Raw genomic sequence first — 24,685 nt, forward strand, 5'->3', positions numbered from 1 at the left:
ACCAGGCCGTGGCTTTGGGTACCAGGCTTGCCATAAACACCTTCAGGGACAGTGACTCCATCACCTCCCTGGGCTTCCATTCCATTGTCTAATCACCACTTCTGTGAATAAACTCTTCCTAATGTTCAACATAAACCTCCCGTGGTGCAGCTTAAGACTGTAAGATAGCAGCTGACAAACAAGCTCTGAGTGATGTCCATGTGTTAGAAAGACTAATTAATTGTTGGTAGAATTGTCTTTTTAAGGTTTAGTGCTGGGCATGCTTCAATGGTCTCACCCAGGGGAGACTAGCTGTTATAAATGAGAACCAAAAAGTCTCGATATTAAGCAAAATTTAGATTGCTTTATTTTATACAAACAGAGCAAAGCAGAGCTGGGGAGATGTGAGGGGTCACCACCCACTCCACACTCTGTCAAACCTTGGTTGGCAGCCTCTTCTTATAGTATGGTCTCTCGTTGTCATCAAGATTTTTTGGGGTTTTTTTCTGTCATAATTTTGTCAGGCAAGCAGTGGTGGCTGAAATAAACATCCGTGTAAAAGTCTCTGGGAGTCAGTCTCATAGATAAACATCTGGTCTCGGTAGATAAAACTGGCAGAAATTGGGGAAGTCTGGTCTTTGAAGATAGGCAGTCATTGATAAAACAAAGGCAGGAAGTCTGATTTTGCAAAATCTATCGGAAAGTCTAATTTTATAAACTGGTAGTAAATACAAATTATTTAGAAAACATGATATTCATAACAGGGGGATTTAGAACAGAATGATTTAATAATATTTTCCTCTATCAAGTGTCCATGCTTCACTTCAGACCTTAGTATTCTGGTTTATAAAACCCCAATACTTTTATGATTAACGTGAATCTTTTATCAATTATCACATAACAAAGCTTGGGAAGAAGGATGCCCATTGATATTGGCTACAAAGAATGCAGAATTTAGGGGCAGTTCAAGGGTATGTCCTGAGGATGAATCACACTGTCCTGTCCTCAACCATTGCTCCCAGTCCCCTGCCTGCAAGCTCTGGGCCGAAGGGCAGGTTCTGTGCTGATGGAAGCACCACGCTGAGCTGCACTGAACTTTAGTTTGATGCTTTCACCAAAATATCAGTGTCTAAACTGAGCTGCCAGGCCCACATCATCCCACTGTGAGTGAGGGTGGAGCAAGCTCCTATCTCTGGAGTAGGAGGATTGTGTCATGCCAGCCTGCAGTATGAAAGGCATGAGCTCCTGTGCATACCAAAGCTGAGCCTTTGGAAACAGGACATGCAGCTGTGAGTATGTCTGGAGGTGCACTGCACTCTTTGAGAATGTGGGGAGAGTCTTCTGAGTTCATAACCTAATAGAATGTGATAAGGATGTAATGAAATGATAATGCTAAATAATGAGCTGACAGCAGTAACTTGTACCACTTCTTCCTCAGACAAAGACTGTTTGCAGAATGCATGTTTTGTATTTGGTGAATTGTTGCATCTTACTTCTTTTAAATACTTGTAGTAACCTTATTTTTTTCCCATTCTAGAAGCTGTTCCTGGTATATCAGTCAGAAGAAAGCCCTAGAAAACAATTTCAGGAAGAGAGAGTTACAAGTGACAACATTATTTGAGATGTCATCTGGTCTAAAGGCCACAGGAAATTTACTCCTTTACTTCAGGAGAGCAAATTTTTGATTTCATCCTTCATCAGGACTATAGGTAAGCACATTCTTTGCCTTAGATGTTAATTACCTGACTCTTGAAATAGGATGTATGGACCTATAGTCTTTCAAGAGGTATTTCTATGCTTTCTAGGGCTCACATATACTTTTTTAGATTGCATATAAAATTTATATTTTCAGTACAGTTTCTTTTCCCTTACTTTTTTCCCAAGATCTAGGAGGAGAGTGGTAAGTTTTGGCATATTTAGATTTAAATAAAATTCTTTAAGTATTATTTAAAATATGTATGAATGATGCCAGTGTTTAGAAGGGAAAATTGCTGTGATTCTTAACTATTGTTGCAGTGGAGAGAGAGACCAGGTAAGACTTTCATTTCTTAGCACACTCATAAATGATCTGAATAAGGGGATGACAAGTCACTGGATGGTACAGAATGATGGACATTTTGCAATTTCTTGCAATGCAGACCATGTGATATTAAACAAATGGGTAACAAGTACAATGCATCTAAAGGGATATATTACAACAAAAGATTCCATTATGGACCATGTTGCTGTGGTAGAGACAACAAGAACAGGTGCTGTGACAAGCTTCTGTAGCTGTTTGGGGAGAAAACGTTGAAAGTGGATACGAAATACTGACCCAATTCAGGAATTCTCCCAAAGGACCCTGTGCTGTCCTTGAAGTCACTCCTAAGCCAGAGCTGGGAGAAAATTGTGTGCATTTAATCAATGCAATAAGTGTTAGGCATTGACAAATTAATTTATTGCATTGTGTCAAAGGTACACAAACCATATACAAGATTTATGTGGACAACATATGAGGTATGTATTGACAGCCATGCAAAACCTGTAGATGGGTATTTATACATTGCTGAGGCTTACAAATGTAATCAGAACATGTAGTGGATTTCCCTGTTTTCAGATACAAAGACTCAATCCTGCTGTAAGCCATAGGATACAATAAATAACTTTCTGTAATTGTTGAATTTAACTTGTGTGGAAACAATAATGCTTCTGTGGTCAGAGCTAAATGTGTTACACTCATACAACGAGTGATACAGTAGTTAAAGATACTTCTTCATTGTTTTCATAATTCATCTGCTGATGGCTAAAGATAAAGCGTAGCTAGCACACCCTTACTGTGGTCAGATATAAACACTCTCCTGTTTGGTGGCATAGATGAAATCTGTAGTGACCTAAAGAGCTAACTGTTAGAGTGAGAGTGCAGAGGAGCACATATTTGCGCTTCAATGCATGCAGGCAGTGTTTTTTCCATAAATAAATATTGCACCTGACACTGCTTACCATGCAAGAGGTGACCTCTAAAGTTATTCTGGTCTTTTGGAGGATTTTCCACAAATAAAGCATGAACCTCAGTCTTGATAAATATCAAAACAAAACAACCAGAGATTATTGCACCCTTGAGTAGCAATTAGGTAAGGAGTTTGATAAATGTTAGGTTGGAACACTGAGGAGACATAAGCATAACTAAAAATGTCTTTTTGCTGTTGTTTTAGCTGGTTAAAGTTTAGTTGGAAAGGAGATGTTCTTAGTAGATTTCATTCTGAGTATACTCATGAGAATTACTGGGGTGTAGAATGTTCTGATCAATCCTGTTTGAAGAGTTTCTTATCCTGCAAAACATAGTCCTGGTATCCCTGGAAGTTAAATCAGCCCAGGTTTGCTATCTGACTCTGTGTCATAGACTTACAAGGCTTTTCTAAATAGATCAGTCTGCTTTGTAGCTTGGCAAAACTCACAGAGAGGTACCAGGGAGCCCAACAACTGGAGTCAGAAGAATAATTTTAGCAATAGTAACATCTTCCTGTGCCTAATGGCAATGTTGGGGTGCATTTCTGTACCCTGGATGCAAGCAGCTTTTGACAATATTGCTACTCCAAACAGGTAAAAATTACACCTTGTATATTTCTTATAAAAAGGATCAAGTGATAGAAGGTTGACCTTGATTGCCAGTAATGATGATTGTCATTTGCCTCAGGTAGAAATTGCTCTTTGTTAACCCTTAGGGAGTGTGTTACTTCAGCACCTGAAGCACCACCTGGCTGAAGCTGATGGGTCAGTGCTGTTTTGGAGCAGTATCTGCTGGGGACATGAGATATTTGGGTGGTCTGATAAGAAAGGTGGTACAAGAAAGGCAGGCTGCAGACTCTCCTCGGAGTCACTGGCATGGTTACTGTTGGACAGCAAGGAAGCATACCTGGAAAGAGTGGTTGCCAAATTTCTGTGACTGTGTGATTCCTTCTTTTTGAAGACCATGGAAAGTGTTTTTTCCAGGCTGTGTTCCCCCTGTGTATCAGAGGGAAGGCAAAATCACTTCTTGAAAGCTGCTCCCAGTGCAGTTTGTTATCTGTTCACAGGGTATATGAACCTGCTTATAACCTGACTGCTGTATAAGCACTGCTGTGCAGGAAAGGGCTGTTTATACCTGATTTAACCCTTCCATGTAAGACACTACAGACAGACACAGGTCAGTGCTGTGTTTGCTTCTTCTTGCACTGAAAAAATAAATGGGTCGTAATTCCGGTTCCCTCCAACAACTGGCAGTTAGGCAATAGGCGATGTTTTGCAATATGAAATTAGTAGAATGACCTCAAGGGATCTAGAAGCTAGAGTGGGCAGCTGATGCCCATTCCATCTCCTCGTCATTTCCCTAGGAGACCAGGAATTGTTTCAAGTGAATTTCTTATGCTTATGGGTGTCAGTTTGAAGTTTGTTAAATTAAAGAGAACTTTGCTTTTGGATTCCTCCTGTGTCACCCACATAGATTTCTTCTAAGTTAGATTCCATTCTTCCAAATGGACAGAGAGTTTTGCACATTTTCTGGTGGCTTTTCCTGACACATGGGGTACTTCATCTTAAAAAACGTACTTGTGGTTATTTGGTATAAATTCATCAGCTATTTTTTACTGGACCTTACAAATGAGTGTTGCATTCTTTGGCTGCATTTTTATTTGAATTATTTCCAATACCTTCCCACTTTTGGATAAAGCCTCTCTCACAGCTTTAAAACAGATGTGATTGAAGCAGGCTGGCTGCTGGTAAGACGGACAAAAAGGGCAGAAGAATGACATGCAGAAGCACTGTTTAGTCAGTGGATGGCAGAACTAATTCTGAAAGAAATTATTTTGCTGACGAAGTTTATGTAGCCATATTACAAACTGTAGTTATTCAGTTTGGTGTTGGATGTGTTGACTCACATTGGAATTCGACAAAAATTGCATTTCATGGTTCTTCTTCTGAAATAATAATAATAATAATAATAATAATAATAATAATAATAATAATAATAATAATAGTAGTGATGAGGTGCAAAAAAACGTATCAAATTTCTGACCAAAGCTGTGTTATGAATTGCCTGAAGAAATAAACTATTTCCTTTCTTCTTCACATCATGAGCAAATTCATTATCTTCATTCAGGGCAGAGATAAAACTCAAACCCATATTCACTTCTACAGCAGTCTCAAGTGCTTTGGAGTTAAGACATGCAGTGCTTAGACCAACATGTCTCAGTTGTTTTTATGCTCACGGTCTCGAGAGCAGACAGATGCTTTAGGAGCTTTGGTGGTCATTTTTCTGCAGAAATTTAGCAAGATTGAACTCCTTGGTCATGGTTGGACAAGTTCCAGCATTCAGGTTCATCCCTTAGTGGGTTTTGGGACTATTTTCCATTGAATTAGAATTTTTATTCCGTACTGTTAATAGATAGACATGAAGAATCTCCTTGGCTTTGGTGTCATTCCCAATCTGGGTGGCTAAGGTGCAGGTTTTTTGTTTGTGTGTTTGATTGCTTCTTTCTCTCTCCAAACCATGTGACATCAATGGTAACAGAATAGCAAGACCATTGAAATGGTTTTCATTATTTTGGAAGGTACAAAATGGATAAAGCAAAGAATAAATGTAAAAAGAGCCTTGACTATAAGGATCTTGTAATACCTTTGGGTAGATGGTTTGACCACCTCAATAGAGAGGCTACTAGAAACTTGTCAGTTCTTTCTTTATATGGTTTCACAGGATGAAAAACAATTCTCCCTTATCCAGGAGAGGAAACTTCTTCCTCCCACCCAAGCTAGGGAAGTCTGTCTTTCCTTTTCTGCTCTTAAGAAATTGTCTTAGCATGCCTAAACTTACTGCTGAGGCATCCCACCAAGCGAGTCGCCACATCTTCCTGTTCCTTGCAATGCTTCATTTTGCCCACCTTTCCTGCCTCAAATCAGGTCCCAGAAATTACCTCCACCCTCCCGCCCACGGGGTTTTTAGCGCCCAGACGGTGTGCATACCGATCCCCTGTGCCGAGGCTGATGGCAGCTATTCACAGGTGCTGCCAGGTGGATCAACGCCCTCTCCTCCACTCTCCATCACGGGCCACACTATGGAATGTGTGTTAGCTAGGCATGCCACTTGAGGAAGAGACAGAAAGGAGAATAAGGAAGGGTAGTTAAAGAAAAATAGGTAAGAAAAGCTGTTTTACAATGGAGCATTTTTCCTGGACAAGCCCTTTGGCGGGGCAGGTGAGAAATATTGTTTAATGGTGTACTTGGCAGCAGCAGGGTGGAGAGTGAGGGACTTAAGGTTTTCACCAAGAGAAAGAGCACTGGGAAGGCAGAAACTCTTAAAAAACAAACCAGTGAGGTTTGGTAGAGGGAACAGAAAGCTCAGAAGGTGGCCTGCAAGGGGAGAGAAGGTAAGGAAGCTAAGTAATGAAAAGATGCAAAAGAGAAGTTATATTGCTGGAAAAGATTGCAATGTCATTTGAAAGACCTGAGAGATGCCATGCAGCAGCAAATCTGAAGCTACTCCACTCACTGTGTGGCATAAGAAGCGTGCCATGGATTCACAGGGGCTTGCAAGTGTCAGGAGTGTGCCTGCTGATGCCTGGGTGTGTGCTGTAAGCTAGAGGTGGTGCAGCCCCTTCTGACAGCTGTGCTTCTCTCACTGCCTGGACAGTGTTGGGTGCACATTTTACACAGCATCTTTGGGGCTGCTTCCATTTCTAGGGAATCCAGCTGCTCCACAACACAAACCAAGCCATGGTGCTTGGGAATAGGATCATTTTGAAAGGACAGGCCCAGCTTCAAACACACCAAGGGAAGTACTGGCAAAGGGAAGGTCTTTTGTGGAGTGGCATGTCATGGTCTTGGAAGTTGTGCCCTAAATGCTCATTCCACCAAGACTGGTGAATTTGTTCAGTGGGAAGGTAGTAAACGAGCAGCTGCTGGGCTCTCCTTAAGTTCTAGAGTGATTCACTTGGTATCATCTGTGATGCACACAACAAGGCCCAAGAAGGGTGGCTGTAAAGGGTTGACCTGGCTATTTTGTAAAAAATACCGAATTGAATTATTGAAATTTGATAGGCTAGAAGGAGAAACAGGGTTATGTATTGCATTTCAATTCTGTAGTCGAATAGGTGCAAAGATAGATGGCTTGTTACTTCACCACAGTGTATTTTGTAACCCTGTAATACAGGCTTTTTGGCTAATTTCTGATAGAGTGGAGGAAGCAGGTTTATTGTCAATCCTTGCCTGCTGAAACTTGCATCTTCATTTCATATGTGTTATTAAAAAATAAAATAAAATATAAAAAGCCTGACTTGCATGTCAAGCTTCCATTTCATTCATTTGTTCAAATACCAAAACAAGGCAGTTATTACACCATGAAATAGAAAAATCTGATTAAATCACAGATTTGTGCAAATGTCAGTTGGAAAAATGCTTCATAATGCATTAATAAGATTTAGAAGAGAAGATTTTAGGCAGTCTGAAAAACACACCCACCTAGTTCTGTATTGTAATTTATTGGCAGGACACCTTGTGAAAACCAGTTGTCACACTGACAAGGTTCCTTATTGGCAGCATCTAATTATCTAACATATAATATTACTTATCATGTTTTTTTCTTTCTTCTCCCGTGGTGAGCAAGTGCTTATCGATTACAAGGAGGTGGGTGGAGTTAGGGCGGGACAAAGGGTAGAAATTACCTTATCACTGAGAGTATCAGTAGTGTCAGTCTTCAGTGAGCAACAGCCTTCTCTTAGAGACAGCTTTGGCTCTTACAATGTGTGATTTTTATTTACCTGTCTCTTGAAGCTTGCTTGATTTTCCACTACAGATGAGCATATATTCTCAGAAAGGCAGCTGGTTGGCATTTTGGTGGAGCAAATATGGAAGAAAATAGAGAAGGCCATGGCCTTGCAGAAGGCAAGATTTTGTCTATCTGGATGATTTTGTTTGTGGCATTAATTTTGTTGCCTTCGGTGTTTCGAGTGTCACTGGGGATTTCTCATTTCTATGTGGAAATTTTAATTAAAGTGTTAGAGGTAAGTTGAGAAGTGGGTTCAAAAGGTATGTGTTTCTACAGGACATGTTTAATAAAAAGATAAAGATCTTTATATTTGATAGAAATGCCATAATGTCAGCAAAAAAAAATATCCATTAACTTGCATGTTGTTTGCAGCTTTACTTTATGTGATAATCTTTTGAGAAGTGTCTTTAATGCTATCTAGTTATGTGCTGACTTATAATCTGCTACTGGTTTGAGGGGTTTTGGGATTAAAGTAGAGATTCCATGATATTTTCTTTCAGTTCATGCTTGTTAGAATGCTTCATGCAAACAGAATACTATATATTTATATATAACATTCTACTTGCAAGTAAAATGACAAGTATAAAGATCTATTAGTTTGTGGGAGTTGGTAAGTAATAAAAACATGTATTTTAGATGTATATAAGTTTCAGTTGTTTTATTTGGATTGTTTTAATGGCATGGAATTAATATTCCAGGCAAGAACACTGATGCTATGTGTTTGCTTCACCCAGTTATAAATCTGGGGTATCCAGCAGTTAAAAGTTCTGCTGTACAAGACTCTTAAGGAATCTGTGTGAAACCTTCTAAAAGTGTAATTTTTATAGAGAGAAAAAGGTCATGGCTAGGATCCTGATCCCGCTTCTATCGGTAAAAGGTTTCTGGGGCTTTTTATAAGCCAGAATCCCATTTAGTTTTTCAAGTTTGACTCTGGATATCCATTATTAGCCAGAAGTAGGTGCTGTGAATTCATCACATTGAACAGTGAAGCATTTTCATTTTCCAGTAGATTAACTTTGTGCTTCTGGCATAAACCTGCTTTCTGTGAATATACTTCTACTTGTGGCAGAAAACATGTTACTGTGGTTGTTGCTATTATTATTATTATTAAGCCATTGGAGTAATCTGTTTTGCAGTAGAACATCTGCAACGGTGTGATACAGTTAATATCGTGACCATCCTACCTTGCCAATTCTGTCTTTTATTCTTCTTATATTCTCTTTTGTTTGCTGTTGTTTGGAGAGTTTTGTTTGTTTGTGAGTTTGAGGAGGTTGTTTGTTTTATTTGTTTTAATACTGTTTAAGAGCTCTTGGACAGTATCTGCCTTCAGCTGTATGAACATTATTTAGCATAGTGCACGTGACTGCAAAATTTAGCGGTTACTTTTTTTTCCCGATACTGATGTCAGGGGGCAATGACTGCCTGCAGTGGCTGTATGTAATATTGACCTTTATATGTGAAATATTTTTTAATCAGACAGTGGTATGCTAATTAAATTCTTATTCATATCCTAATTAAGAGCTGCTCTCATATCAAACCTGTCTTTGACACATTTGCTGCTGCAGTTGGTGGGCATCAAAATAATTTCTGGGAGCTTTATCCCCTGTGCATTTCCCAACTTTAAGAGATGTTTGACCCACTTAGAGTGTATTTTATATAAGAAGACACTTCTCTTTCATAAAGCACATGAAGTGTTTTTCTCTCCACAGTTTTTGTAACAGGTTATGAGCATGATAATTCTGTGCTAACAATGTGGAGGATCAATGTATTGAAAAATACATAAGTTAATTGTTACATGATCAGCTATAGCCTCTTGTGTCCAGTTCCCTGTTGCCACAGCAGCTAATAACAGAAACAGCACAACTCCATGCACTGCTGTTTAGGCTGGCTCATTTTCTTCTTTTGTTCAAAGTTGTTCTCTAATTGTCATGTGGGCAAAAAAGGAGCTGCCTCTGTCTCCATCTTACAATTAACTCCAATGGTTTTCTTTGAAGTACTATCAAATGCTTCTCATTGTGCCACAGGAGTAGCTAAGAGCAATCTTGGTGGGAAATGGGAGGGAGAAGGGATGGAGGGGATGTTAGGTCCCCTTTGCTTGTAATGTGGCCCTCTAGGCTCTTTGGAAGAAAGGGTAGGACTGGAAAATGCTGGGTTAAAGCTTGTGCATAGAATTGCTGGGCCTATTCTCAGAGTCCTGGGGCTTTTTCACCAGAATACCACCAGAATACCAAAACTGCAGCTTGGGATAAGTCAGCTTTAAAGCAGGCTTGTTTGAGACATGAACAAGCTGACATTGAAAGCCCAGAGAGGTGTTGACTGGTTTCTAGCTGTGGTGCTGTGTTCCTGTGATGTTGCTAATGGGATGGTGCACAGAGAGCATCCGTGGTTCCTGTTGTCCTCTGGAATGGGGAAACAGGATGCCTTCCCAGAGAGCTGAGCTGGAAATGCTGCAGATGCTTAGTCATGTATTAGCACACAACTGACTGTATTGCAGGAATATCACTGCTCTAGGAAGGGCCAAACAACTGGGTGATGCTTCAGCAAAAATCCAACCTTGAGCACTATGGCTGGTCTCTCCACTGTGTTACATTTGACTTAGTCGGTTATGAAGACCAGCAAAATTAACAGAAAACTTCTCACCTGAGGGGTTTCTTTATATCTGTTTCTTACAGCAGAGCAGAGGGAAAGCATGTTTTACTTTCCTCCATGTTTGGCAACTTGAGAAAAATAGAAGAGTGGAGACTGAAATCAAGGACTTTAAAGTAAAAAAATAATTTTAAAAGTTTTGTTTTCAAAGAAAATGCATCTTTAGATCTTGCTTTATTTGTTGGGATCGAAAAAGGTGTTTCAGAATAAAACCCAAGTTTTCAGATCTATCACTAAGCAATGAGTAATGTTGGCATATGATGAGATAAGTCACTGATTTCTTGACTTCACTGAAGTGTTTTAGCACTGTGAATGGTGATTGGAATAAATGGCAAAGATGTAATCATGTATGGAAATAATTTTTGACTTCTGCTGTTTTTCTGTCAAGGAATCTCTATACTTGTTCTTTTAGAAAGAAAATAAATCATTTTATAAAAGCAAGATTTAAGGTTTGAAAATTTGGGGTGACTTGTTTTGTCTGCAGATGCTTTTTGTGGTGTTTTTTTTTGGTTTTTTTTGAGGACATATGGATAAGGTAATAGCAAAAGACATTCAATACAGCAGTTTCTCAATTGCATGCCTATTGGCCTATTATTATTATTACTACTACTACAACACTTAATTTACCCTTCAAATATTTCTGGAAATGATAGAGGTGAACGTGGTTTGGATTTTGTTAGTGTTATTCTTCCACATACGCTTGTAAATTTTGATTTGTAAATAATGTCTTTTCTCTGAGCTTTGTCTGTCCTGGAGTCTGTGGGAGATAAGAATAGTAGCAAATCTGTGCCAGGGATGTTACTCCAGTGATTGCAAAAGATGCATTTGCTAGGATGAAATCTATGCCTTGCTCACAGAGGCCTGTGAAGAGACAAAGAAATACATGAAACAGCTGCAGCTCTATTTGCCAAGAAAATTCTGAAGTTTTTCAGTATCTGAACTTCTGTATGAAATTGGAGCATTGTTGCACTGTTGCTTCTTGAGAAAAAGAAATCAGCCAGCTGAAAATTGTGAGTAGTTTTTGCACTGAGAGCTCACTTGTACACGGAGGCAGCTTGCTGTAAACTCCTGCTGGAGTATGGCAGATATTGCAGACACTTCAGCTGGTGAAAAAATGCTCTGCTGTGCATTTAAATACATGGTTATCCTTAGCTGGCCTCTCCATCAAAACCCAAACAAATTATACCTGTGCTTTTATCCCAAACCAACCCTTCTCAACCCATTTCATAGTTCTCATGGAGCAGCCAGGAGATTTGTGAGTCCTTTTCACAGCCTGAGGGTGGACACTCACATCCTCTCAGACGCTGAGCATAATAACACTCTCCATGTGGTCTGGGTTCATGTTTGTGATGGGCAAGGAGAAGTGAGGCCAGGCAGAAACCACTGTTGGATGAAGAGGTCACAAGTGCTTGATCTTGGTGATTTTAGTTTGTGCTGAAAACCTGCCAACCTTTTCTCTTTGCTACCAGAGTGGAAGACTTTACATAGAGAAATTACCCCAAAGCCTTTGTCACACATGAGGGAAAGATTCAGAAAAGTTCATATAATGAGTGATTACAAAAATATTTTCTGTGAATATTTGATATAAGGTAGCAAAATATGCAAAAATAGACAAAACTGAATTATTACATAGTATGGAAAAATGGAATACTGAGCTGTGCTTGAAAGTGAAAAGGGAAGAAAAATCCTGCAAGAAATGAGATGTCAGGAAATGAACATTCCACATTGTATTTCATGGCATGTCCTGTGAAGACAGTAATTAATATAATGAAGTATTGAGCACCCTCATTTTGTTTAGAATGTAATTACAGGAAGCTCAAACAAATGGACTGTTGGAGTTAAGCTGTCAAGTGTTCAGTATTGCAGGTGGGATAAACCGCGGGGTTTTGGACTCCTCACATCCTCATCACTTCAGAAATGGGAGTGAGGAAAGCGCAACGGCTGAGTTCTCATTCAGTCAGCAAACGTAGGAATGAAGTTGCTACATTTAATACTTAAATTCTGTGTTAGTTGCAACATCTGTGTTTTTTTTGTGAGGTATTTAAAACATCCTTTCATTACAGTTTTGCAACAAAGACCAGCGTGACAGCTCTGTCTCAACGCTGTGCAATACAAAGGCGATGGTGATCACAAAGCCTTATTTCATTTTTGAAAACAGATTATACAGATGCTACCAAATGCAGAACAACACAGTGGCCACTCCAGAGTTAATTAGTGCAGAGTTTGACCCAGACAGATGGCTTTGACAGGTGTCAGAAAGCCTAAGACCTGGGTGACTGTACAGCTGTACTCCCTCCTCACTGCTTGTGCTTCAGCCTCCCTTGCCAAGCCACGAGTTAGGAAAATTTTGTGTTCCAAGATGGTTTGTGGAAATATATTGTCTTTTTTCTTGCTCACACGCTCTGCCCAAAGCTTTCCCATGGTAAACCTCAGTTCTTGTAGGAGAGAAAATTGATAACTGTTCCTTAAGCACCTGTTCTGTGCCAGTCCAGACTTTGTAGATGCCTGTCTTAATCCATCTCAGCCAGCTCTTTTCCAAGCTAATGAGCCCTGTGTAACTGTTCAGGCTTTGAAAGCTCTTCCTCATCTTCCTTGGACACTGCCTTTGTAGCCTTGACTATTTACTTAGTGTGCCATTTTTGCCTTACTCTCTCTCTGTGCTAGGAGGCAAGATTTGATAATTTACTAGTAAGCTTTATAAATTTTGTTGGTTTTGACTTCTCTTGCTCATTTATTCTCCTGGATATTCTCTTCTTCTGGATATTCTCTTCAGGATAGTATGAGCAAGCTCATTTCTGGCAGTGCTGGCCAGCTGACAGGTGCTTTTTTGTGTAGGAGGACAATGATAACCAAGATAAGAGTGGTAGACAGAATGCAGGAAAGCAGAGACTAAGGCAGAAGGCTTTATTTGTCAGTCTCAGATATTTTATATTTTATATTTTTTCCTCCTCATACCATGCAGCTATCTTAGAGGATACTGGGGGAGGCATGAGGACTAGCAATATTTTGTAGAGAGGTTAAATTTGCCATGTCTGTCTTTCTTCTCTTTTGCAATGTTCCTGTACCTGTTCTGTATGTTCTTTCATTTCTCAGTGTGTGGGATGCTGTTTTCATGACATCCCCTGGCTCCACCATTCTGAATGACTCTCCATGTGTTGCAAAAGATTGAGAGAGATGATGTACCTGTTGACCTTTTCAGGAGAATAATTGGGAAGTATAGACAAGATGATGGTCTGTGGTGCAGGTTTTTAAATTTCTTTTTAGGGGGGTTGTTTGCTTTTTGGTGTTATCAAAGACAGTTTGTATGGAGTTTAAAATACGCATCAAAGCCTATTTTACCTTCACTTTTTGATTTTCTTTTATGATGGCTGGTAAAAAAAAAAGGTCAGCTAAGGGCAACTAAAATATCCTAATTATGGCAAGGCAAAATGTCCATTTTGTTACTGACTTAACTTTAATAACTACAGAGAGAGCTGGTAGAGAGCATGCAAAACTTAAGGGCGGCAAAAAGCTGATAGTTGTTTGCACATGAGACATGTTGTAATGTAGTGAAGACTATTTGAGATCAGCTTTGTGGTGACTTGTGTGGCTGCATATGTCAGCTACAGGGAAATACAATGTTTAGCAAGAGTTTATATGAAGCAGATGGATTATCCTTATCTGTTGGAGATAGCAGATGAAGGCATAAATTGAGCCTTTGATAATGAGCAGAACCTGCTCTCAGGTGTCCTGTGCCCTTTGTTATGTATTTGACATAAATGCAGACAGATTTTAGTACTTAAGAGAGCTATTATTTATATGTCTATGTATGTATGATGAAAACATTCAAAACTAGGCAAACTTCAAAAACCAGGCATATTTTTATATTTGATTTTGCTAAGGGAGAGTTTTATGATGCTCTACACAAGGAGAAACTCAAAAACATTAGTACAGGGGAGGATGAAAGGTCGGTACCAAAGCTGCTATCCTCTGAAATACTATTGGTACAAAATGTTGCCAGCTCTGTTTTCTGTCAGAGACAACTTGAATGCCCTCAAAATGAGGTAATCTCTTTTATTCTTTAAGAGCCATTTTTTAGATCTATTTTTCTGGCATGCCTGTAATGTCAGGGATACTATTTTGTATGATCCTATTGCTTGAAGCCAGCTGGCGAAGAGAGAGTTTTGGACACATTGGATCTTATAGAGTCTCATTGGTAGCTCAGTAGTTTGTTGGACCCCCAGAAAAAAAAACATCTGCCTGTGTCCTGAAAAGAAATTTGAGCCAAGCAATTTTTCCTGGAAATGGCAAAAAGTAGTCTATGTAACAAATGAACAGGAGATGTGCAAGGCATCCTTCATGCTGAATTTGAAAAGGGAAAATCCTAGATCTGTCAGGGTAAAAGAAGCTCAGACAATTCACCTTAAGTAATTACAGAATGTCTGGAACTGTCAAAATGAAAACCATCAGCATCTACTTTTCTTGTTTTGGGAACAGTGGGCCACCCTGCAGATTGAGGAGGGAGTAAAAAAGCAGAAGGCGATGGCACCTGAAAATCTAATCTCCTCTGGTAAGATCTCTGGATGAAGGGGACACAGTACTATTTATCTTGTAAAAAGGCAACTCTTTTAACAATCTTACTTAGGATTTTGATGAGCAAATATCCATTGAAGTTACAAAACTACATAAGCATGTTATAAAAAAGATAATCTCTGAGTTTTGTGAATGAAAGGAATTTGAGACTAGTGTGGGTATAGAAAGACATTGCTGATAAACATTTGGGAAGCATCCCTGTTTTCATAAGTGTTTTTTGCTTTCTGGCTTCATCAGCTTTCTCTTTACAGGATTGGGAGGAATGAGTGTTAGTGTTTGACATGGGTTTGCATGGTTATCTTTTGCTTCTTGTAACTCCTAGCATACAAAAAATCTAGGGTCTCTCAAGTGAAAGAGTTACAGCATCCCATGAATCACACTTACAATTTGCACTCTTTCCTAGACATGAGGGTAAAATCCAAATAATTGTTTTCCCCAGCTGTTTTACTTTTCTTCTTTGACCAAAGAGGAGTGGGTTAAGCTCGCATAGTTATCCTTTTACTTGTGCCATTTTTAGTCATTAGTCATGTAGGCTGCTTGATTTGTCAGCTAATGATTTTCTGGTCTGATGGTTTCCTGGGAGTTGAAGGTTTTACTGAAGTGCAAATGGAGGAAAGATTTGTGATTCTGATCAGGGGGAGTTAGGTTGATCAAGATAAATTGAGTGTATTTTTACCATGCATGTTTAATGTCATCCAATACACCCCCTCAAAAAAAACCAAATTACTGTGCGGGGGTGAGGCAAACAAAAAACCCCAAGTGTTAGCTGGTATGAACCAAGAGAATTTTAGTCACTGTAACCAGCCAGATAAGAATCTGGTCTCAGAGTGACCTCAGCAGATAGCTGAGACTTGCTGTATGTCTTCCTATGGGGTGTGATTTTACAAATAGCAGAGCAAGAATGTCTTGTCATTCTTCCTGCATGATGGGTCTGTGTAATGATTTGTATGTCTGGGGCAGGGGGGAAATCCAGGAAATTTCAAGCTTCTTGGTAGTGAAGTGACTCTTAACAAAGGAATGGGGAAGATAGAAGGTTCCACCAAAAAAAAAAAAAAAAAAGGCAGAGGAAGATGTCTTCTACAGCTGAGAAACAATAAAGTTAATCAACAGCAGCAAGAACAACTATCATACAAACTCTGCCTGAATTGAGTCAGGGCACCAGGAGGGATCTGCCATATTGGCAGTGTACAACTGACATTTCTATGTGTGAGTACCTATGTTATTTGGTAAACACCAATGAAGTAGATGTTGTGCTCAAGGTTTTATTTGCAACTGGATCAGAATCCTTTTCTCCTTCCTCAGCAATTTAGGGGAGTTATATGACATAGAATTAGAGAAATAACTTGTGGAATGATCTGTCAGTACATAAATGAGGCATAGCAATGCCATTATGATGCTCGAGTAGAAGAGCTGTTTCTAAAAATCATGTATATTTCACTGTCTTTGGAATCCATATTGTTCATTTCACCATGTGGAAGGAAGGCTCATTTCCTCGTGCAGGGATCATCCAGAGAGATGAGACCCCCATGGAAGAGGAGGTTGCTGGCCGGTGCCAAGGGTGTTTCAGCCTTGCTGATGTCATGTACTTCTCCAAGAAGGGCTGTGAGGCAGTTGCAGAAGATGAAGTCACTCGCCGGTTCTCCTCCGAGGAGCTGCTGTCCTGGAATCTCCTCAGCAGAACCAATGCCAACCTGCACCATGGCAGCTGGAAACTGGCTGCTGTGTGGGTCACTGGCATCCTCATTCGGTATTGCCTCCTGCTGCCTTTCCGGTGAGCCAGGCAGACTTGGTGGGATCTTTTGTCATGGTTCTTTTTACACAAGTTGAGAAATAATGCACTATTGGCTAGTACAGGAAGGAGAACCTGGCATGACCTTTGCAAGAAGCCATGTAACTCAAATATCCTGTTAAAAAATAGATTTCCCATGTTCCATTTGTTTTATTAGTAATTAATTTGCTTTAAAAATCCAGCAAAGCTGGATTAAAGAGTTTGTGTGCTAGTTAGCTAGTGGTTTGTTGCTAGTTAGATGCTGTTAATGGTGGAAGGAGGCGTTGTGAAGTGGATCAAAGGGCCAGATAAGAATACCTTCTTGATTACTCCTCCAGTTTGGCTTCTTGGCATTTAATTGAGATTATTTTACTTTGTAGCATCTGCTTGTCTGTTTTCAGCATCCTGTTGCTGGTGTTGGCCACTACAGTGGTAGGACAGTTTCCAAATGGCAGGTAAGTGTTGCTGAGGGCTCCTTCAATTTCTTCTGTGTTTATTTAAGGACTTGAACTGGTAGTTGAAACACTCTGCTGAAGTCCAGGGGATTGATCATGGGGTGACTTTGTCTTCTGTAAAATTTTGTCTCCTGTAAAATGAGTGTTGTGAGAGAGGGTTATGGCAATGGCATCTGAAAGCAGACATGAAGTGTGAGCCTTAGTATGGTCTTTGTAGTAACAGCAATTGGGGGTAACTCAGAGAGTTTTCATTGCATGTGTGACTCCACAGAACTGGAAATGTATTTATGGCTTCATTTCTTTTAGAGTTAAAGGCTGGCTGAGCAACCAGGTCCAGATGATATGTGCCACCTTAGGTATCCGATGTCTGAGTGGCCTTGTTCACTTCCACAACAGGTGAGTGCTGCCACCTTGCCCTTGTTAGTCTGGAATTTGTTTCTTGCAGCATTTAACATCTCGAGTTTTGGAGCAGGATTCTTATTCCATTACTGCTTGGATCCAAAAAGCTGCTTGGATCATCCAGACCCTCTCAGGATGTTCACATGCCTTCCAGTGTTTCCTGTTGTGTATTGGCATGGTGTGCGTAGATGATTTACTGTCTTCAATCATTTAGATGTTTTTCAGTGCTTGCCACTTGATTGGGCCTGCAGTCTGGAGAATAAACTTTAACTAATTACTTTTATGGTTGTTACTGCAGGGAAAACAAACCACAGCGAGGAGGCATCTGTGTAGCCAACCACACAACTCCATTGGATGTCCTAATCCTGGCCAGTGATGGATGCTATTCCTTGGTATGAGCAAGACAGTTGGTAAATATCAGCAGTGTTGAGATACCCATAGATGTAGTGTTGGGTAAGAGGATAAACTTCCTGGTAGAAAAATTGGGATTTGACAGCATTCAAACTCACATTCTGGACTGCAAAAAACCAGATGCAGGCAAGTGTGTGCACATTTATGACCAAGGGGATTGGTATAATTTGTCAGTAAGCTTAGAAATGGTTGTATCTGTGTTTAGAATTTAATCATTTAAATGTGTGTGTGTATTTGCTTTGTAACAAGTTGGTTTTGGGCTTTCAGGTTGGCCAGGTACATGGAGGGCTTATGGGACTTATTCAAAAATCCTGCATGCAAACCTCTCAGCATGTCTTGTTTGAACGCTCGGAAATGAAAGACCGTCACCTGGTGAGGAAAAAGTAAGGTAGTGAGGTGTTTGCTTCATTGTCTGATCAGGTCTGGTAATTTGTCATCAGTGCTGTCTTTTTTTTGCCATCAGTTGTCTTTTTTTTTTTTTTTTTTTTGTTATGTATGGTGTTTTGATTTTGTTCTTTAATGCAGGCCAAAGAGGAGCTCCATGCTCTTGAGCTGTAGGAAAGACAGTTGTCTTGGAAAATAACAGATTTTAGTGCCTGTAATCTGCTAAGTGGTGATATTTGTGGCTTTAAGGGATGCAGCAAATGTAGTAAGGTAGTGACCTGTCACTTAACTCAATGTGGTGAATCATTAAATTCATGTAAAATGGATGTTGTGAACCTAGAAAGCATGAAAACTAGAAATTTGGAATATATTTCAGTCTAAAGAAAAGTTTGACTGCATTCACAGTGAAATATGGGAAGTTATTTTCACATGTTTTAGATAGCACCATTCTCTGCTTAAAATGATTAAAAAAAAAAAAAGAGCTTTGTAGAAAATCTACTTTTTTAGCTAGCAAGAGATACTGAGATAAAGGCCTGAAACCAGAACATATTCCAGCTGCAGCAACTGACTGGGCAAAGGGCAAATGGGCAAGGGCTTTTCTTGTCCTATGGGAGAGGCAATGGATGTTTAGATTACTGGACAAATACAAAATTTCAGTGTATACTTCATATTTATTTTCTCTCCCCAGAATCAGAGAACACATTGCAGATAAGGCCAAGTTACCCATTTTAATTTTCCCAGAAGGTAGGAAGCAATTGTATTGATTTTATTGCTTTTCTCACTTCTTGCCATTGAGTACAGTTTATTTTATCCAGTCTTTGGAAGTGAGGTGTTTGTTTTTAGTTTGTAGAATTAATTAGCTCTTGGGAGATATTAAAAGTCAGATTCTAGTATTTTACAAAGTTTCATGAAGTTTATTTGCTTTAGCATATAACATAATGAAGGCATACAAGGCTCTGGGATTATGTTCCAGAACTAAAGCTTACTTTCTCCTATAACTAAGTCTCCTTAAGACAGTTTAGGATTCATTTCCTGATACTTTTCTCAGAGTGGATTAAGCCCTTCCTCTATTTTAATTCTGACCAGGCACCTGCATTAACAACACCTCGGTAATGATGTTTAAGAAGGGAAGCTTTGAGGTAGGAGGAACCATCCATCCAGTAGCAATCAAGGTACTGTAACTGCAGTTTTCCAAACATGTAAGGATTGTTTGCAAATGCTTCTCATGACAGAGAAGCTGTTCATGTGTAAGCCTTGAAAAGAGAAATGTTTGGTGGGCATAAAGTACCAAGAGACAGGCACTTGTTGTGGTTTTAAGCAGTGTGGGAAACATGTCATTTCTGTCCTGGCTCTTGGGTACTCTGAGGATTAAAGTTTTCTTGGCACTTTCAAGTTTTTCTGAGTAGCTTTAGCCAGGTCATTCTAGATCTGGAAATATAAGTTACTTTTTCTGGAACTATAATATAGCCTGATCTTATGGAAGTTGTTAAAATTGGTAGGAGCATTGTCAAGGAAACCTTTGTATGCATGTATGTAGATTACAAGTTTTTATATTTTGAATAAGTCTTCTGCAATAGTTGTGTTTTAACAAATCTGTCACAGTTTGGGGTCATTGCTTGTAAAGGCTAACTGTTAGAAACTTGCAATAAATATTGGAGCTTTACTCTGAATTTACTGATGCTTTCAGGAGGTGTGATTAGATTTGCCCCTTATTTAATAGGTTGAATTGTGACTTTGTAGCCAAAAAAAGAGAGCAGTTTAAGTGATTTAAACCAAGGCAGCTTATTCTTCTTATCTTCCAGTATGACCCCCGCTTTGGAGATGCCTTCTGGAACAGCACAAAGCATTCCATCATGACCTATGGTTTTAACGTGTTAACCAGCTGGGCTATTGTCTGCAATGTGTGGTACCTGCCACCGATGGTCAAAGAGGTTCTTTCTCTTTTGTATGTTTTCAAAGTGCTTGGGAAATGTTGTCTGGAAGGAGGTCTGCATTACCACACAAGGTGTTCTGATTCTTTACTGGTCACCTAATGGACAGAGGCCAGGAAGCAATGTTACAGTCTTAATTTTGAGCATGGATTTGTGTGGGATGGATCCCCTGCTCTGGCCAGGTGTGGGACCTCCTGCTGTGTATTGTTTGAGGTTGTCCCAGAAACCAGAGAGCCTCCCATGTAGTTTTTTTTTGGCACCAAATAGTGGCAAACCAGGATCAGCTGGAACTGCTCTGCAGCTCACATTCAGCTTGTGGGTCTGGCATAAACCCCAGTGCCTGCTGTCTGACAAAAACCTATCTCTTTAAGGAGGCACAGAGAAAATGTCTGTGTTGTAAAGCAATTAACTATGGTTTTTTTTCAGGAAGAAGAAGATGCTGTTCACTTTGCTGACAGAGTCAAGGCTGTCATTGCTGCTCAGGCAGGAATGTCTATGCTTCCTTGGTAAGAAGCACCACCTCTGGAATTGTTTTTCAAGGTGTTCTGTATTCTGGAACATTAGCATGGAATCCTTTAAAACCTGCTTTGTTCACACTAGTCCATCGCCCTTATTGACTGACTCAATTAATGTTACTTTATTATCTGAACAATTACATTAGAGTAATTATAATAATATAGTAGATAGACAGAAACAGAGCTGACAGTGGATCTAGACAGCAGGCAGTATGAGATGGAAATTAATTACTTGCCTGTTAAATACTGGGTTAAAAGAAGGGCATTGTGGTGTGGTAAGTCCTGGTAGTATAAATCACTAAGCATTGTCTTACAAAAGTCAACATTAAGAGTGGAAACTGCTTTGACTACACAGTCTAAATATAGTAATGTTTTCCTGTCTTGGACCCTGAAGTGAATTTAAAGCTGTTTCTTTTCTGTATCTTTCAGGGATGGGGGACTGAAAAGGAAAAAGGTCAAGGAGTCTTTCAAAGAAGAGCAACAGAAAAAATATTGCCAGATAGTATTAGAAAATGGATCCGTGGGAAATGGAAATGTTTGTTAAATGCTATTTATTTTATCTCATTTTTCCATGACTTATCTCTACCAGAAAATAGAATGGTTTTGTATTAAACCCAACTTGTTTTCCTTCTGTCGCTGTAAGGTATTTTGCATGTGACGCAGCAGGGAAACCATAAAAGATTTCCTTATTTAAAGCAAAGTACTATAATTGTATAAATAGGAAATCATAAAATATGCTAATAAAATTCTCCCTGATGCTGAAAAGAATCTACAGTAAAATTAATGAATTATGTTCATTAAAATGCCACTTTAAAATACTTGCAATACCTTGAGGACTTAAATGGTTACTTGTAATAAATCACCTCTGTACTGCTAGACTCTCTCAGGGACTTAGACTGGCAATATTCCTGTGAGCCACAGTAACCATGTTGCTCTAGAGACTGATCTCCTGATGTCAGAAGACATGAAGCATTTCACCAAAATATGTTTTCTGAATTGCATGTTGGAGAGGAAGTGTTGGATGTCAGAGGGAAAAAGCAGATGTTGACTCTCTTCCATGTCACAAGACCAGGGATGGCATTGTAGAAAGTTTTCTGCTGTGACAAAGAGCAGAACAGTGTTCAGGGCAGCATGTCCCTGATGTCAGGGTGTGTGAAGGTGAGGTAAAATTAATCACAGCCAAGGACAGTGTAATAAAAAATATCCTTTTTTTTTTAAATAATATCTTGTGATTTTGTTAGATCCCTTTCTGAGTCTGTTTGTATGCTTTACACAAATTAAAGAAAACCTGTGATGTGACATCCACTGTCCTCTGTTGCTGTTATTTCTGGATAGCTTGCTACCACTGAGTGTGAAGGCTGAGGATTTGGCCTGAAGCCCATCCTCTAGGAACAGAGCAAGTACACTTAAGGAGTATGCAATGGGACTATTTCCATCTCTTATAGTATTTATTGGTATAAAATATGTGCTCTCCTGGTAAGAGGCTCCCATATGGATCAGGCTTCTATAACTCTCTGAATGTCCCTAATAAAACACACGCAGATAGCTGCAGTTTTGGCCAAGGTGCTCTTAAGACAAACCTTGGTAAGAAGAGTTAATAATGTTTACGTGACAGCAGCCTGTTGGCTGAAGTCTCAGAAAAGACAGAGGATCAGTAGAAGAATCTGCCTTTTTAGTCACCCAGATTAAAAGGAAAGTCACCAGGCAATAAGGAAAATTGCATCAGGCTCTCCTGCTATGGAACGGGTCTTCTTGCTCCCACCTATACTAAGATGTGCTTTCATGGCTGTTTAGGCTGTTGATTTATTTTCTAGGTATAAAAATGTAAAGAAATGTGGTTGAAAATCCTGGTAACTCTCAAATTATTTCAGTGTGCCAGAGTTTAAAACTGGGAGATTTTCTTTCTGTGTGACTGATTTCTGAGAGTTGCTAGCAGAGACTGCAGTAAGACAAGTGTTGAGAGCATTCTTCCCACACTGCTGTGTGCTTTCTTCCTTCTCAGAGGTAAAATGGGAGACTGAATAGACAAAGGGCCAGACACGGGAAAATATGGAGAGATAAAGCACAACTGCTGGAAGATAAATTTTCTGCTTCTGTAAGGAATTAGGAGATTGATGTGCCTTTTTTTCCTGTCCTGCAACACTTCTCCAGCTCATCAAGAGGAGCCTTGGAATGTGTGATCCTCATTATGGTTATGACTCCAAGCTGTGTAAAAGTAAAGCTCAGACCTCTGAGTGTATGAGTGTTACATGTCATCTGTGAGAGGATGGTGGGATTGTCAGTATTTTCTCAGCCATTTTTTGGCTGTCTTAGCAAAACAAGCTGAAAACTCTGTGAAGTGGGTACTTACAGTAATTTCACGATTATAAGCCGCACCATTTTGACTAAAATTTTGGTCTGACCCTGAAGTGTGGCTTATAATCAGGTGTGGCTTATATATGGACAAAGAATGAAAAGTTGCTGTTTTAGTTTGGAGGACAGGTGTCTGCTGAGAAAGGCAGGAGCTTCTCTTTGAAATGGAGAATGTAAACCCCCTCCCTCCAAATTATTATAATTAACTCCTCTTACCCTTTTGCTTCACACACATCTGCTCCCTGTGGAGACTGAGAAACATCACCCCAGCAGGGCAGGGGAAGCATGAAATCACTCCCACATCTCTCTTCTCTTTCTTTCACAGGACCTACAAGACACTGTGAAGCTTGAAAATGAATGTCAACCACACAAAAATCCCTGGCTTAAAATTTTGCAGGCATTTAAATTTTGCAGTATTAAAATTTTGCAGGGAGTATTATCTGATGAAGGTTGGCAATAGAGGAGGGGACCAAACTGGAGCCAGGTACCATCAGAATCTTCCTGGTGGCTAAAAGTTTTGGCCCTGCCTGTCATTTCAGGTGCTATTTCCCTTTCTCCTTGCTTTATGCTGTCCATCAGCATTGTCTGACAGCATGATGTGGTTCTTTAAAAAGGGGAGGGATCAGGTGCAAGATGAATTTTCCAAAAGATCTTCCAAACGACTGTGTGTAGAGGCACAGAACAGCTTTCTGAAACAGAGTTAATAATTCCAGTTGTTAATAATACTCCACTCACAGCTGATGCTGTTCCCAGCACCCACAGCCAAGCTGTGCAGATCCCACTTGTTTGCAGGCAGGTTGGGAAGGAGAGAGAAGTGATTCTGAATAATATTTCATGTGACATTTGGCATTTAAGAATGTTATGGCATTGTTTTAAAACACTTCATGATTTCTAAGCAATCCTTCCAGAGATTGCATGTATGAAAATGTGCTTATTTGTTTCTATAGGTTGACTTTGCACGTGTGATCTCCTCAGCTTTTCAGAGCACTTTTTTTGAGCATTGGGACACACCACAGACTTCCCCAAATTAATTGTGCAAAGTGCACAATGTTTTGAAAACCAGTTCCTAAATAGATACTCGGTATTGAGCAAGAAAGGTAAGTGATTGGGAAAGCACATGAGTTGCTATTTACAGCAGCTGAATTTCAAAAAGTTTTAGCAAGTTACAAGCCCTCTTGAAAACAAGCAGGAAATATTCCACAATATTCCTTCAATTCAATTGTCATTATTAAGTTGGGGTTTTTTAATGACACGGCTTTTAGCAGCTCAGACCACCTGAAGTGGACCTCCTGCTCACTACCCTGGCCAGCAGGGCTGCAGAAACATGGCATGAAGGATGATCAGGGCTCAGGGAGCTTCAGGGATGTGCTTCAAAGGGCTTTTTTATTACTCTGCTCATCATCTTCAGAGCTCTGGGCACTGTGTCAGGCTCTCAGCAAGTGTGGAACGGTGGGGAAAAAAAACAAACAAGGACAAGAAAGAGAGAAGATTGTGTCTGT

General features: G+C 39.7%; 1 protein-coding gene across 1 annotated transcript; it reads left to right on the forward strand.

Moving 5' to 3' along the window:
- Positions 1-1,202: 1,202 nt before the first annotated feature.
- On the forward strand, positions 1,203-22,012 carry LOC116996657 (glycerol-3-phosphate acyltransferase 3-like). Its single transcript, XM_033060534.1, has 13 exons — positions 1,203-1,268; positions 1,517-1,688; positions 14,876-14,948; positions 16,472-16,742; positions 17,120-17,194; positions 17,501-17,590; positions 17,892-17,985; positions 18,272-18,387; positions 19,077-19,132; positions 19,475-19,560; positions 20,191-20,319; positions 20,746-20,825; positions 21,264-22,012. Exons 3-13 carry the CDS (start codon positions 14,921-14,923, stop codon positions 21,376-21,378), a joined length of 1,140 nt encoding a protein of 379 aa, XP_032916425.1. The 5' UTR covers positions 1,203-1,268; positions 1,517-1,688; positions 14,876-14,920; the 3' UTR covers positions 21,379-22,012.
- Positions 22,013-24,685: the final 2,673 nt, after the last annotated feature.

The sequence above is a fragment of the Catharus ustulatus genome, chromosome 5 (assembly GCF_009819885.2).
Source record: "Catharus ustulatus isolate bCatUst1 chromosome 5, bCatUst1.pri.v2, whole genome shotgun sequence".
Lineage (NCBI taxonomy): Eukaryota > Metazoa > Chordata > Aves > Passeriformes > Turdidae > Catharus > Catharus ustulatus.

Coding starts and splice junctions, on each gene's coding strand:
- LOC116996657 (XM_033060534.1), top strand. CDS start 14,921: ATGGCACCTGAAAATCTAATCTCCTCTG. Junction 17,591..17,891: donor CTTGTTCACTTCCACAACAG/GTGAGTGCTGCC, acceptor TTGTTACTGCAG/GGAAAACAAACCACAGCGAG. Junction 19,561..20,190: donor TCCATCCAGTAGCAATCAAG/GTACTGTAACTG, acceptor CTTATCTTCCAG/TATGACCCCCGCTTTGGAGA.